This window comes from Acanthaster planci, linkage group LG08 (genome assembly GCF_054643075.1).
Source record: "Acanthaster planci isolate LZ-2023a linkage group LG08, COTS_SCS, whole genome shotgun sequence".
Lineage (NCBI taxonomy): Eukaryota > Metazoa > Echinodermata > Asteroidea > Valvatida > Acanthasteridae > Acanthaster > Acanthaster planci.
The window spans coordinates 3,988,039-4,002,395 of NC_141784.1; the positions used below are offsets into that span (position 1 = coordinate 3,988,039).

General features: G+C 40.6%; 1 protein-coding gene across 2 annotated transcripts; it reads right to left on the reverse strand.

Annotated features, from left to right (window-relative positions):
• Nucleotides 1–344: 344 nt before the first annotated feature.
• LOC110974549 (rho-related protein racA-like) lies at nt 345–11,104 on the reverse strand. 2 transcript variants are annotated; one of them, XM_022226287.2, is made up of 11 exons: nt 10,948–11,104; nt 8,103–8,287; nt 7,822–7,990; nt 6,967–7,100; nt 6,457–6,571; nt 5,522–5,709; nt 4,891–5,086; nt 3,802–4,032; nt 3,490–3,587; nt 2,741–2,980; nt 345–2,004 (listed from the first exon to the last, which is right to left on the reverse strand). In XM_022226287.2, exons 2-11 carry the CDS (start codon nt 8,283–8,285, stop codon nt 1,792–1,794), a joined length of 1,767 nt encoding a protein of 588 aa, XP_022081979.2. In that variant the 5' UTR covers nt 8,286–8,287; nt 10,948–11,104; the 3' UTR covers nt 345–1,791. The 2 variants fall into 2 exon arrangements, with proteins under 2 accessions (XP_022081979.2, XP_086995813.1); XM_087139687.1 differs by lacking the exon at nt 10,948–11,104 and adding an exon at nt 9,692–9,937.
• Between the last annotated feature and the right edge of the window lie 3,253 nt (nt 11,105–14,357).

Genomic DNA, 14,357 nt, shown 5'->3' on the forward strand with positions numbered 1-14,357 from the left:
CTTGCTGCATGTTCTGCCCATCTCATTTGCTTTCCGTCACTTGATTGGGGCACACAGCTGCCAATGGTGAACAAGTGTCCATCATCACTGCGACCCTCTTTCTCTGTCAACGTCGCAGAGGCACTTAAGGAATGCGGGAGGCTGTCCATCCATCTCAACCATGGCTACTTGGTGGTTTCCATGCTTTCTCGTACTCTGTACAGATCCCATGTTACTCCCCATTGCATTTGTCCACATTTTACCCATCAAAATTCACAGCTGATAACTGATGAGGATTTTCTTCCCTGTTCCCAAAGACAAAACGATCAACTTTTAGATTTCACTTTTGCCAGTGGACACGCATGTTGCATAAGATTTGGCCATACATGTTATTTATTCTCCAATTTTTGTAAGCGACAGAGGTTATACCCCAGAAAGATATTTTAAAAGGAGTATATGATGGGGACTATATTCAAAACACATTACAGTTATTGTCTGATACAATCACTGGAATTTTATCACTTGAAATGCAATACATGTAGTTTAGAACATTCTAAATACGTCCATGCATACCAGTAATTTATACATGCTAGGACATTTATGTGAAGAGCTGTCTTATTTTATAGTCCCATAAGCTTCAAGAACTTCTAAGCTACATGCAAATTGTGGTAGGCTTTAATTGTTAAATGAATGCCTGGTAAGTAAGAAACTTATTTTTTTCAGGAGGGCGCTCACTGGCAGATCAAACATGCAGCCTACAGAGAACCCTGAATATATGGACTTACACATTTTCATAAAAAGAAGAATATTTTCATGTGACAAAATTGAGGGCTGATGGGGGAAGGAGAAACTCTGTAGCGTACAACAAACAATTTATCCAACACTCACCCACCAAAAGACTTTTAGCACCAAGCTTTCAGCTAGGCAGAAGGCGTACAGGTGTCTTTGGGGTGGATTGTACGCTAATCTGGGTGTCCCATTTTATAATGTTGATAAGTAAAAAGCATCTAACATGAAGAAAACAGGACAATTTCTTTCCAAGTCATCAATAGGACTTAAGAATCAAATTTTCAAATGTTGTCTGAAACTCTGCTCAATATATGACAGTAGAAAAAACCTCAAATAACAACCAAACGTATATTGATATACTTTTAAAAAATCTCCTTGTTTTACCTGTGTTTAAAAACAAAACTTTTGACTCAAGTCTGTCTTCTTCATAGCTTACTTCTGTTAGTTTCATTAAAATATACATTCCAGATACGGTTATTTTTACAGAGTTTAACATCTGCTACTTTGACAATATTCTCTTTGGAGAAAAAAAAGTTCTTCAAAGGTCTTCAGGAACAAATGCATGAAAGCTAGTCGTGGGTAACATTTTTAGGAATATACCAACGGTGATGCCTTCAGTATGTGAGATGCATTGAGGCAAAACTGGCAGTCCAAAAACGTTGAGCCAAGAAATGATACGGTGACCTCAACTTGCATGATGCTGATTCTAGATTGGCAGGATGGAGAGTTGAGCTTGGCAAGTGGCAAGCAAGTCACCCTTTTTTCCTCCAATTTTTTTAAATTACAATATCTCTTTTTACAATAGATGTTCTGCGTTAAGACGTCTCAGATGGCAAGAGTTTCGTATCACTGGGATAGGCTGAAGTGAACCTTTTGTACATTCGTTGACTAAACCTGAAATAACAAAAACAGCTGGAGATACCATGGAGACCCCACCCAAGCGTTTCCCCTCGACATGTATTCTCCAGTGAGCTACAAAACAGTGCATTATGACTTGTACAATTACTCCTTGTTTTTTTTCTTTCACTGAACTTTGCACCTTTCATCTTTCTTTCCATATTTGGCATTGTATTTCTCCAGCGCTTCCAGGTAGCTCACGGGAGGCCAGCGGTGCTCGGTGATGTATTTCAGGTTCTCCCCCTCCAGCATTTTAAACTCCGCCCGCTTCTGGAAGGCCATGAAGTTACTGGAGATGAAATGGAGGCACCACGTGGCCAGTTGGTTGGCATTGTGCAACTGTGTGAGAGAGATGTAAAAAGTGTTGCTAGGCGAGCTGCTATATTACTAATCAGAGACATGGGGGAAACAAGGTTGTTAGAACCTGGTAGAGGAATCTTTTGTTCTCAGCTTGTGGAAAACAATTTAGGTCGACACAACGTCACAAACACAACATACATGGTGCTCATCTTTTGAGGCCAGTTCACACTTGACTTCAGGCCAATCTGAAAATGAATTTGATGTCAAAAACGTTTGCAGGGAAATTTGCTTCAGTTGAAAGGTTTTCAACTTTTGCTAATCTGCAACACAAAGATCTGATCAAATTGTATTTGTGTTAACCTTTGTGCCGACCAGAAACCGGCCTTTATGAATACCACATGGAAAGATATTTATGCAAAACAACCTTACTATTCATACCTTTGTTGTAATACTGTGAGGTCAAAGGTCACTGACACCACATAGACAATTTTTAAAAATGCCGGAAAGTCAGGTGGGCCGGACTGAAAAAAAATGCTACAACTACCTCTGCATCAGCAACAAACACATTTTTCATAAATGCTAAAACATAATGAAAGATAGTGAAAAATTGGACTCACAAGTACACAAAGCTACAGCATAGGCTACAAATGCTTTTTTTGGGGGGGAGAGGGGAAGTGGGAAAGCAAAATTCGCACCGTTTCAAATTTTGGGTGGATGAAATCTCCCTTCAAAAACCATACGCAATGTAAGTGAGCAATGATGAAGGATAACCTACCTGAGCTGTATGCAGCAATCCAATGACATCCACATGCGCCTCTGCAATGCAGTTTGCTACAGCCACATCTACCCCCTTGGTGATGTACAGCTCACAGAGATTTCTCAGTCGATCTTGGCCATACCGATCAGCAGCTACAAGGATCCCCACAGCATCACCCTCCTCTATAGGGGCGTGGTCAGTGTACAGGTACTCCAGGAGGGCCAAGAAACACTCCAGACTCACGTCTTCAATTTTAATCTAAACACCGTGAAAAACAAACAGATATATGGAAATTAGGTAAAACACCATAAACACAGCATAGCCTTATGTCTATCACCACAGCTCATCTTTTCCAGTGTACAATTCTCACAAAACCTTCAGCGATATTGCAAATGTATGACACCATATAAGTTAAGTGTTGGTCTCGTGATTCAAATGAAGAATCCAAAGCTGACTGACAAAAGTGTCCTAAATGATGAAGCCTTTGTGAAGTCTGCCCATGCAATTTTGTGTGCTCAGTAAATTTTGAAAGAAAGAATTCTAACTGAAACCATCCTAAGAAATCCTTGTGTCAGGATTTTATCGTTGCATACTTCTTGTCAAAAGACACTTGGTTTAAAGTTCTAATTACTTAATTTTTAATACCATTGTTTTTATTCTAACTTAATAGAGTAAAAATTATCAGGACAATTTTAGAGTTTTTTATAATTGTGAGGATTTTTCTCATGCAAAGGGAAATGTGCTATATATGAATAAATTATGATTACCTCATCTTTGCTGCTTTCTTGGAAGAGGCCACTGAACATTCCAGCCATGAATTCACAGCGGGAAGTCAACATCATCTTGTGGGCATAAACCGTTGTCTCTGTGCCATAAGAGGAAGAAATGTGTATGTAGTCATTTTACGGAGTTTTCCTGAATTTTGTAGATAGAGTGAATTTCACCTTCTGGATTTGGTTCATGTGGCTGCGTTCTTGAGAGTCAGTGGCAATTAACACCGTCAACCTTTCTCATATTTAACAGTTACTAAGACCAAAACTGTTCTCACAGACCAGGTCTGGCCAACTAATGATATTTACCTTCAACTTTGAATCGGACATCAGACAGTGCCTGTTTGTTCAGGAACAACCACTTGGCCCTCTGTCCTGTCTGGTCATTCAGGTAGGTTCCAATGCTAGGATTCAGGAACTCTTCTTCATTCTGCAAGTTCTTGGCGATGGTGTCGAGCTCGGGGAGGCGGAAGGTGCTGGATGCTTTCCGCAAAGCCACCAGGTCTTCCACACTGGCATCCTCCATGATGTTAGGGAGGCCTTCATACCATCCAAAGTATACAAAATATAACAATCAGCAATTCTGACAGTAAAATAAGTCTATGGATTTGGTAGAAACTACTGGTTTCCAATGTAAGCAGTGAGGAACTCACTAACTCGCTTTTGACAACCAGATGTATTTAGATTCCTCTCAAGAGGCCAGTGTAGTTACTCACGACTACTTCAGAGGCATCAAAAGTGGTCCAGTCTTAATATATGCTAAACGCTGTTTATAAGAACTGTAAGAACACACCTTTTATTATTTGAAAATTCGAAATCCCCAAAATTGTCATGGTTACCATGAAATTTTCGTGAAGAACTCAAATAGAATATTGCAATCTACTTCATTTTGTATCTATATAGCCATGTTAACCCTAACACTCCTCAGTCCTCCAACAGGTGAAGGATTGGGGAGGGTTAGGGTTAATATCAAATAATTGTTAGCAATGGGCTCTGACCTTCATGAGTGCACATGTAATGATACGTAATCTGCAGATGGTTTGCACCGACACAAACTTCCCCAGTCTGTGAACTTAGACATCGCTGTCATGTATCGCTACAGCTATTCACTGTGGCAACGCAGACAGGCAAAGATGGCAGAATGAGCAGGTTTATGGGAGTTGTGACTGTAGTGACTTCTAGTAGTCACTAACGCGGTCATCTTACAATTGAATTACAGAACCAACTGGCCTCAGCTGGCTGGCTCGTGTGAACGCAATACAAAACAATCTTTGTTCAAGATGACGTCAAAAGTTTAAACACGTTTTGTCTCAGCACTGTATCGCCCTGATAAGGGCAATTATCACTTGGTAAAGGTGTACAATGTACTCTGGTAAGTGAAGAGATCGTGGATCTCACCTGTGTACAGAAACTCCAAGACATGGCGGAAGGTCTTGTAAGAGATGTCTGCACTGATCGTCACCTTGGTTTTTGCTTTCTCGAGCAGGCCGCTGTCTGGGGTCACTTCATCGAGGATACCAGCTAAACCAGCGATCTTGCCCTCGTTGATATCCTCCCAGGTAAAGTTCCAGACTTTGGAACCGCTTGACGTTCCCTAAAGACAGAGAAAGAAGATGCCACAACAAGAATCTTGGAATTACTCCATGATACCGTGAGAGCTATGGAAGTCTGTGATACTGTGGGTACACAACCAGCATGTGTGTGTTATGACATACCCAATCCCATCTTGTAAACAACCCCCGCTACATAAGTCAATGGAGACGGTTGTACCCAGATATCTCTGTATGGTGGTGTCTCATGGTGTCACCAGAAATACCAGTTACCTAGCTGTAAGTAGTGTAACACAATTATATAGCACAGATGCTGCTCATGAGTCAGTTTTGCCGTGTTCGATTTCATTTTGAAAGTTGGCTGCTTTGGTCTTCTTTTTTTTCTTACAATGGTGTGTTTCAGCCTTGAAAAAATACTTGAGCTGGGGTTGGTTCACCATGAAATAATCCTGGTATAAAACAGGTGAAATATGACAAACCTGGTCTGGTGGTTTTAGGCCAAAGACGCGACAGAAGTAGTTGGAGGCACTGCAGAGCGCCAGTTTGTGGGCCAAGATGCTCTTCCCTTCAACGATGAAGACGACGTCAGAGAAAGCTGGCTGCTCCAACGCCTTGCCAAAGTCACCTGCCATGGTTGAGGTTTGGATTTCAATCCAGGGTGCTTTACCTTGAGATCATAAAACAAATGGACAACACTATATAAATAAACACAGCTACTGGAGAAAACATTCAGTCGTATAACACTGGATTAACTTTGAGCATTGAATTTTTTTAAAGTCTTCTCTGTTAATGACAGCGATTTACAATTTCAATAACTTACACTCTAACTTAAAATACCAAAGTTTCTTTCCTTGTACATGTACATGTACCACAATGCAGTGTAATACCCCATGCTCGACCTAATCTTCCTCATTAAAAAAAATTTTATATTGTATTTTAATGATTTTACTCAGCAATAAAGAGACACTTCTTCCAACCAGAGTTTCGGGGATTCGAACCTGGAACCCTAAAATACAGCAGAGGCACACTACATCTTGGGCTATCGAGCGCTGTCCGGGTGGTCATGCAGTTTGTAAGTGTGTTTTGAAGGGGGATTAGTCAAACATCAATTATACTGATTCCCTGAGACAGTTGAGCCATTCTGATTGGTCCAGAACCTATCAAAGGACGGGATTGGGACAATGAATTTTATGGCATTGTCACGACATGAATTTTCAACCAAAGAAGTCGATAATGGGTCGAGCGGAGATCGGCTCCCACATTAGTAAGAAATTGTGAAGCTCAACTTTGAAGACTCTGACACATACAAGTGTTTATAAATCCCCTCATTTTTATTATTAGCTCCTGTCTGGAGACCACAAACAAGCCCCTTCTACAGGAGGTATTGAAACAACTTCGAATTGCCCAATCTCACCTGCTGGGGGCATCTCCGGAGGTCGGGGTACACTGCTTTTCCCGCCAAAGCTGAAAATTCCAAAGCCCTTCTTCAGTTTGGCCTTCGTCCCTCTATTAGACACAGACATATAAACCTGGAATGATAAAAAAAATGGAGCCACCTGGAATGATTACAAGCAAAAGGGACAGCTAGAATGATAGAAAACAGAGGGAATGAAGATGACTGCTCTCATTTCTTCCAAAGTCTATTCTCTACACGTACGTCCTGTCACAACGTACTTGAACACAACTTCCACAAATATTGGACAAGTATAGGCAAGTGCTTTGACATTTTTTCACATTGGAAATGTGCAACCGCCACAAGACAAAACAGAGAGCGCTACACGTGCATTGTGTAATGAGATAATTTCACTGATATGTTTGTTTACAACAAAAAACTTAACTGTCCTTAAATTCTACTTCGGCAACATCATGTACAAGGCATACATTTCAGAAGGTCCACTGAAGACTTCTTGTGAATTTTACTCACTGCCTTCTCGAAGCAGTTGTTTACGTTTGTTCTCTCCAGTGCACTTGTCTCCATGTAATCCAAGTTGAGTTTCTGGGACAACTTGAAGCCCTCGTCAAATGTGATACAACTATTTGTAGACCTCCCACGGAGATCTGCAAGAGTAATCCATGGATTAAATTTTTGTCAAGCGTTGATTTACATTGCCAAAAAAAAATTAAAAACAGAACAAACTTGCACAACAAATCCCAAGTCAACTTCTCACAAGACGTTACCCAATGACTTACAGTATTAAACCCTTTAACTGTTGAAGATTTTTTTGAGGCAGGAAAACCAGCTCTCCTTATGAACATCACTATGATTAATCTTATCATTTCCAGTTATGGAAAATACGTGTGATTCCTGGGAAGATTTAAAACGATGGTTATAAAAACATGCCTCTTAGAAAAAGAGAAAATCATACTCACGCTTATGATTACAGTGTATTGCGATACATGCAGGGATGAATCCCATTCCATCCAATCATGCACAGCGATAAACACTTTATGTCATCGGTGCATGGGCCTGCAGCTTCTGAAATGTACATTTTTTCAGCTGCCCCCCGTGTACCGAGTTGAAATTTTCGACCACCGACATAACTCTTCTTTGCTGGTCAAAGCGGACAGCAGTGGTCAGGCCCCACAGTTTCATTAACTGTTTTTCTACAGAATCTACCGGTATTGCAAGACATGTTGGAGATACCCCATCCAGCATTCGGTCTCCAGGGTTTATGACTGTTTCTTGACCGAGTTATTTTATATCTAACCAGCTCCTTCTTCTGCACATTATGGCAGCTGCGTAAGCTGGTCGAAGCTGCCTCTGTCCTGTTCTACTTACCTATCTTGGTTGCAACCAGAAGGATCGGAGTACAAGGCATATGATGTTGAATCTCTGGAATCCACTTGGTCGCGATGTTTTCAAACGATGCTCTACTCTCGACAGAGAAACACAGCAAGAAGATGTCAGCTCCTGGATAAGACAGCGGACGCAGTCGGTCATAGTCCTCCTACAGACACACATACATGAAAACCATCCGGTGAAATCGATGAAACTGAGACCATAAATGACGCCCTGTTTTGTTGTTGCTATGTCAACATTGACGATTACAAAAGTCATACCTGTCCAGCGGTGTCGAAGAGTCCTAGGTTGTAAGCCTTTCCTGCAACCATAACACTGTTGGAATAGTTGTCAAACACCGTGGGGACATAGTTGCTAGGGAAGGAGCCGGTGGTGTAGGAGATGAGAAGGCAACTCTTCCCCACAGCCCCGTCGCCGACAACTACAAGCTTCAAGTTCTGCATTGCTGGGGATACGAATGAGAAGCGACGGGACAAGAAATTAACAAATGTGGTTAAATCCAGATCCGTGTTGTCTATGTGAACCAGCGGTACCAAGTGTGTCTGTACACTCATTCCATGTTCGGCAACCCATGGTGATGTTTGATTACAGGAGTCATTTGGCAAAATTGAATATTAATTGTGATTAATTCATTGTGACCTGCTGTGAAAAAAGGGTATACAGTTGAAACCAGATAAGAAGAACACTGTCAATACAAGGTCATGTTTATAACAAGGACAAGTTTTGGCTCTAAGTCTTTGTTTTCCATTACTGATAATACAAGGAAACTATTCTAACAAGATAATTTGTAAAGTACCAAGGACTTTGTTCTCACAGTGTTCCTCTGTACCTGCTTCAAAAATGACCAAACTGAGTACGTGCATGGATGGAAAGCACACAATGTAAGCTTTTACTTGGTATTGGCAGAGCTCAATAGCCTGTTCTGTTCAGGAGAAACGGGAATGAAATTTTTTTTAAGCTTGATTTAAGCATGGAGGAAGAAGAGCCCAATTTAGAACCCTCCAAATTTTTAAATTTAATAATTGTGCATTTCTGGACATCCAGGAGGTAGATTTATTTCATAAAAATTGGAAGCCATTTCACATTCATTGGCTGCTTGTTTTTAAATCAAGGTATTACTGTTCAAGAATGGAAATGTAGCACCCGAGATGTTCAACCTGGTGGCCAGATTTTAAAGCTGGGTGGCTAATTTTAAACCTGGTTAAACCAGCCAAACTGGATTGATCACCAATCCATATTTCAATAGCCTCATGGACACTTTTTCCATTAGTTTTGTTCTGTTCTGTTGGACAAAAAGCTCAATGATGTAAATTAAGACAAATTCCTCATTAGAAAAAAAATACTGCTTAAACACCCGTCTATGAATTATAAAAATCATTGGACTTACATGTACATCTATGATAAGAGGTACATGGCATAAAATGATCATTTTCAGAGTCTAAGTTCAACATCTCTTGTTTTACTTTTCATCATGTGCGTGCTGGTCGATCTGTATATATTTGTGTGATCTGTCATTCTTAATGCACATTTTGCCACTCTTTCTGTCATCTGCCAATCGCCTTTTTCTTTCTAATTCGCAGTTTGTGGAAGATGAGTTTCAAAGAAGGGAAGTAAAGTCGGAAGATTTCATTGAATTGACTTAACTAATAATGCAATGTGATTGCACAAGTGGGCTGATCGACGGATTACATTCAACCTATATGCATGCAGGTATACATGTGAATTCCACACACAGTGCACGCATATGTACATGTACATATTGCTGGGAGCTTTTAACATTTATCAACATGCACATATCATATATTTTGAAAGAGGTGTATGGTACTCCAACATAATATGAATCACTTACGTGCTTCAGCCTGAGAAATTCACCTTCTCTTCAACACTTTTCAACTGATAACAGCCTGCTTGTAATTCAAACTTCTACCTAAGCAGATCGAGTGAACACTAGCTGGTTTTCCGTCTGAATATTAAAATACTAAGAATGTGACGACTCCGGATAGGAAGTTAACAGGGAAGGAAATGCCTCATAGGTGAGTCACAGGTTTCTTTCATTGGATATGCTGATGTCTGGCCAACGTGTACAGTGTCTCCTAGTTTAATCATCGTGTTGATCTTCCAATGCCACATGTGATCTACACAAACAGGAGCAGGTCTTAACACCTGTCAATGATATCACAGCTCAGTGTGCTGTAGCAAGAAACTTTCTGTATTGAAACTTTCTTGCAGCATAAAATTTTGCACAGCTAACTTTATTAATGAATGCAAATGGCATTAAAACATTACATTAACTAAAAAATGAAACCCTTTCCGCGTGTTTGGCCGTTGGAAAACTTGGGATTTTTTTCGGGGGGGGGAGTATACATACTTTGACATCAAGTGTGGGAGTGATAAGACATTCTCTCATCTCAGTCTTAGCACACTGTGTACCAAAAGACGTTTTTCATCAAAAAATCATCCAATTTACAATTTTCAAAACTCTCATTTTATCCACCATGAAATACCTGAAGAAAATGTCTTCCGATTTGTCATGCAGTTGACAGTTTCAATACTATAATAGTGCAGGATATATCCTCGTTGTAATGGACCTACCGATAGTATCCCACATCTGACCTGGATGGAAAACTGAGCCACCTTTCATGCTACCCTCAGAACTGTGGGGTCCGACGTCTGCCCTGTTTGTGGGAGCGGGACGAACATCGGACCCCACAGTTCTGCGGGTATTGTAATACCTGTTGGACATTTTGAAATCCTGGAAAAATCCTCCCATTTGTCCCAATATTTAATAAGATCTTTTGTTTTGTCTCAATTACTTGAAAAAATTAAGAAATTATGTTTCTTATGTTTTTTTTTATTTTTTGGTAGTGTTTTCCATCTTCAAGCTTTTCACAAGAAGGCCTAATAATTATTTCAACTTTGTGAAAAATGGACAAATTCTCATAGAGCAAGGAATGGGATGGGACAACCATGACAAGAATTACACGAGACTTGAACTTTGAAAATGAAACTAACTTGGGCCACACATCATGCTTAGCACGCTTAGCCTTAGGCTTGTGAGGCTTTTTGACACGTTAAATCGTCTGGTCTCCAGTGCTACTTACTCACCCAATCTGTTTCCTTTTGACTGGACGGAAGTTCTCGATAATTTCTTCTAAGTGTTGTGCTTCAGGTTTAAGCACAGGCGCCTGCACATCTTTGCTGTCGATGTCCATGATTTTCCTGTGTTTTTATAAGAGGGCTGCTTTGATCTAAAAATAGACAGCCCACTGTGTGGAAGCCCCGTGGATGACGTTATTCTATTTTTATCGCAGAACGCTGGTGTGCAAACACTACAACGTAGAAAACTGCGTCTTATAGGAAACCAGTGAAATAGAAACGACTTTACGAAGTCCCTTGTTTATCGGAAATCGGGGGAAATTAGAACTAATGGAGGGCGCTACCATGAAGACACGTTTAAGCGAAGCTCGTCAGGAGTTTCCAAGTCGGCTGCGTCGATCACGTCCATTCAGGCTCGCCTGATTCTTATTTTCACAGCTGGCCCAATTTGGCAGATTTTGATTTTGTTACAGCAATGAGTTATTTTCCCTTTAAAGAACGTATCGACGCGCTTTGGGCAATGCGATCCAAATGTTACAATTTGGAGAATTTGTTTGGCTATATTTTTCGAAACATCTTGGTTTCATTGGAGTAATTTATAAAAAACTTCCCGGTCTGTTTTGTGAGTGAAGCCACCCCCCGACAGCCAAAAAACTTGCCCAACAACCTTCAGTTAATTCGTAATACATTCGCAACATTTACACCCAGTAGTCTGTTTTCAATATTACTGTAGGGTACTTTTTGCTTCCATTACGAGGTCCGATGACAGTACAGTACACAGCAGACCAGACACTGTGTCATCACATGAATTATTCATTTTATTTCAAACCAGTCTAAATTCTCCTTCAGCCCATGACATATACTACCTTTAAGCCCACATTCTGCCATCTTCCTTCCTGCACACAAGCTTTGTTTCATTCCCTCACCCAAAGTTTTCCTAGAATATGAAATTCTTTACCGCCACTTATCAAGGACTCACCTGTTCCCGACTCCCTTCCTCAATTCCTTAAGGCCCTCAAGCAGGCTTTCTTATCACACTTGTAATTCAATCTATTCTATTTTTTCTGGCTGTCATTTTGATCACCTGTGTGGGGACCGTTGTTGTTGTTTTTTTTTGCTCTGTATAATTTGCCTTGTAAACATTATGTGCGGGTAATAGTAGTTTATTTTACTTTTGCAGTCCCTGACCCACATAGCCTAACTGTTATTTGTCTCGTTATATATTCGGATTTTTGTCCCTGGTCCCTGCTTCTGCTTATATTTACTTGCATGTGTGTTTTTGTTTTTTTTTATATACTTTTTGTTCTATTTTGCTTTGTTTGCTCTTGTGATGGTCAAATAAATAATAAAAGTGATAATTAAGGTTCATTGTATAGGCTAGCACTGCTCGTAGTGTTTTTTTTGTGTGTGTGGGTCCGTATGGAAGAAGTGTTGTGCATATCCGGCCAGTAGCGTATCAAGCTTTTGTTGTCGGGGGGGGGTTCAAAACGTGTATTTGATAAATAATATACAGATTAATTTCTTTCCTAGTGCGAACCTATGAAGTAATCTCAGCTTTAAAAAAAGTCTGTCGAGGGGCAAGTTTCCCTCTGCCCCCTGCAAAAACGTACAAAAACTTGATAATGGCCAACAGAGTTTTTCCTATTCATCGTCGGAGGGCACTTCACGTGAGCCTAGGCCTTCAAGTTGCTAAGAGCTTTGAAATGATCTTCAATTTGATGTCCGTCGTCTTTTGTTCTAAAGATTTCATGCTAAAATTGGCGGTTTTGAGGGCTCTGTTGAGTGAATTAGGTTTACATTTTAAAATTCTGCTTTAAAAGTATTCAAAATTGTCGTCTTTCCAAACACTGTTACATTTTAAAAGCAACATACTAAAACACACAATAAACAAACAAGCAAACAGACTATAAACAAAAACGTCAATGGGAAAAGGACGGGTACCCTGTAGTGTTCTGCCGCCGTTTCCAAATCGAATTCCTGGTGTCCACTCCATCCAAGAGACGCACGATTATTGGCACCGTTTGCTCATGTGGAGATGACATAACGGCAGCGACACTTGTGACGCGAGGACCGCAAACTTGCTGTTTGCTCATCGGATGGGACAAGTATTTTCTCCCCACCCCCTTTGAGTGAAGTCTCACCCCGTCCTGCCACCTCGGTGTTCATGATTGAAGGAAGTCTAGGGAGACTACATCGTTGTGGCATGGAAGAAAGGTTGATAACGGCTGTTTGCGTTGGCTGGCAGACATTGTACAGTGTCTGTGATGTATCTTAAATGCGGGACGAGATTATTATGCAGTGCACATGTAGTCTGATCAAAAACAACGAAATTAAAACGACTAGTAAAGTTAATCAATGGCATAACTCGAGGCACGCCCCCATGTGCCCAAGAAATTAGAGAAGGAACAAATCTGCTGACGGTCAATGTTTTAACTGTGACCGAACCCATCGTCTCATTGTCTCATTCCTGTATATAAATTGTATAGCCCTTGTCCTTGTCAGTCCCAGGTCGGGGTACAAAAGCTTCACCACTTACCTAGATGTTTTCCTCTGTTTTCGTGCTCTAGTGTAAATGTTATTTGTCCTGCGTAATAATTCCATTGTTTAAATGCATTGTGAATCTAAAGACGTGCATCCTTGTCTGTAAGTATAGCAATGTACTACCTATGTGTCTTTGTGTGGCAATGTTGAAATAAATGTTGAATGAAAAACATGCCCTCCCCTCTAGAATATAAGACCCCTCCCCATATGCACAGTTTGTGCCTGGGGCCTACAAAAAGGCAGCGAAAAACGTCAGACCCTGTATACGAAAATATATACAGTGTTCCATAAATCACATCTGCGCAAACGTAGGAACAACTGTTACAATTTGAGGTGTCATTCTCTGAGTTTTCGATCATGGAAAAGCCTCAAACTAGCCGCTACGTAGCTGTGTACAGATTAGCATCAAAATGAGATGCGATGTTTCAGCCCTGTTAGTACAACTATGCTTCATGACATTGGGGATGGAACCTAGAAAGAAATGCCCCAAATGCCGAGATTTTAATGATGATAAAATAATTCCGGACACCCCGTTTATTATAGAGCTCTTACTTGGGCTGATCCAAATCCTGTGACCTGTGATTGCCTGGGCTTCACCTAGCAGAAGTGGACATCAATCGAAACGAATACAACAGAATTAATTAAAAAGTGAAGCAGTACAACTTTGCACTTATTGGGACCTCCGAGAGGCCACAGAGTGACAAGTTTCGAAATGTATAAATAACAGTTTTGTGTCTTCAAAATGATACACAGAACAGCCGCCAGAAATGTGCAAAACAAACTGCAAAGATGATGACGACGACTTGGCTCATCATTACAGCCAATGGTGCGAGGCTACGTACACAGAGACAACACCTCAACACCTGCGTGTGGCTTTG

Bases quoted from the DNA above. Each gene is read 5' to 3' on its own strand.
- LOC110974549 (XM_022226287.2), bottom strand. From the start codon at position 8,285: ATGCAGAACTTGAAGCTTGTAGTTGTCGGCGACGGGGCTGTGGGGAAG. The intron at 7,101-7,821 runs GTAAGTAGAACA...TTACTCTTGCAG, and splicing joins TCTGGTTGCAACCAAGATAG to ATCTCCGTGGGAGGTCTACA. The intron at 2,981-3,489 runs GTAATCATAATT...CACGGTGTTTAG, and splicing joins AAGAAAGCAGCAAAGATGAG to ATTAAAATTGAAGACGTGAG.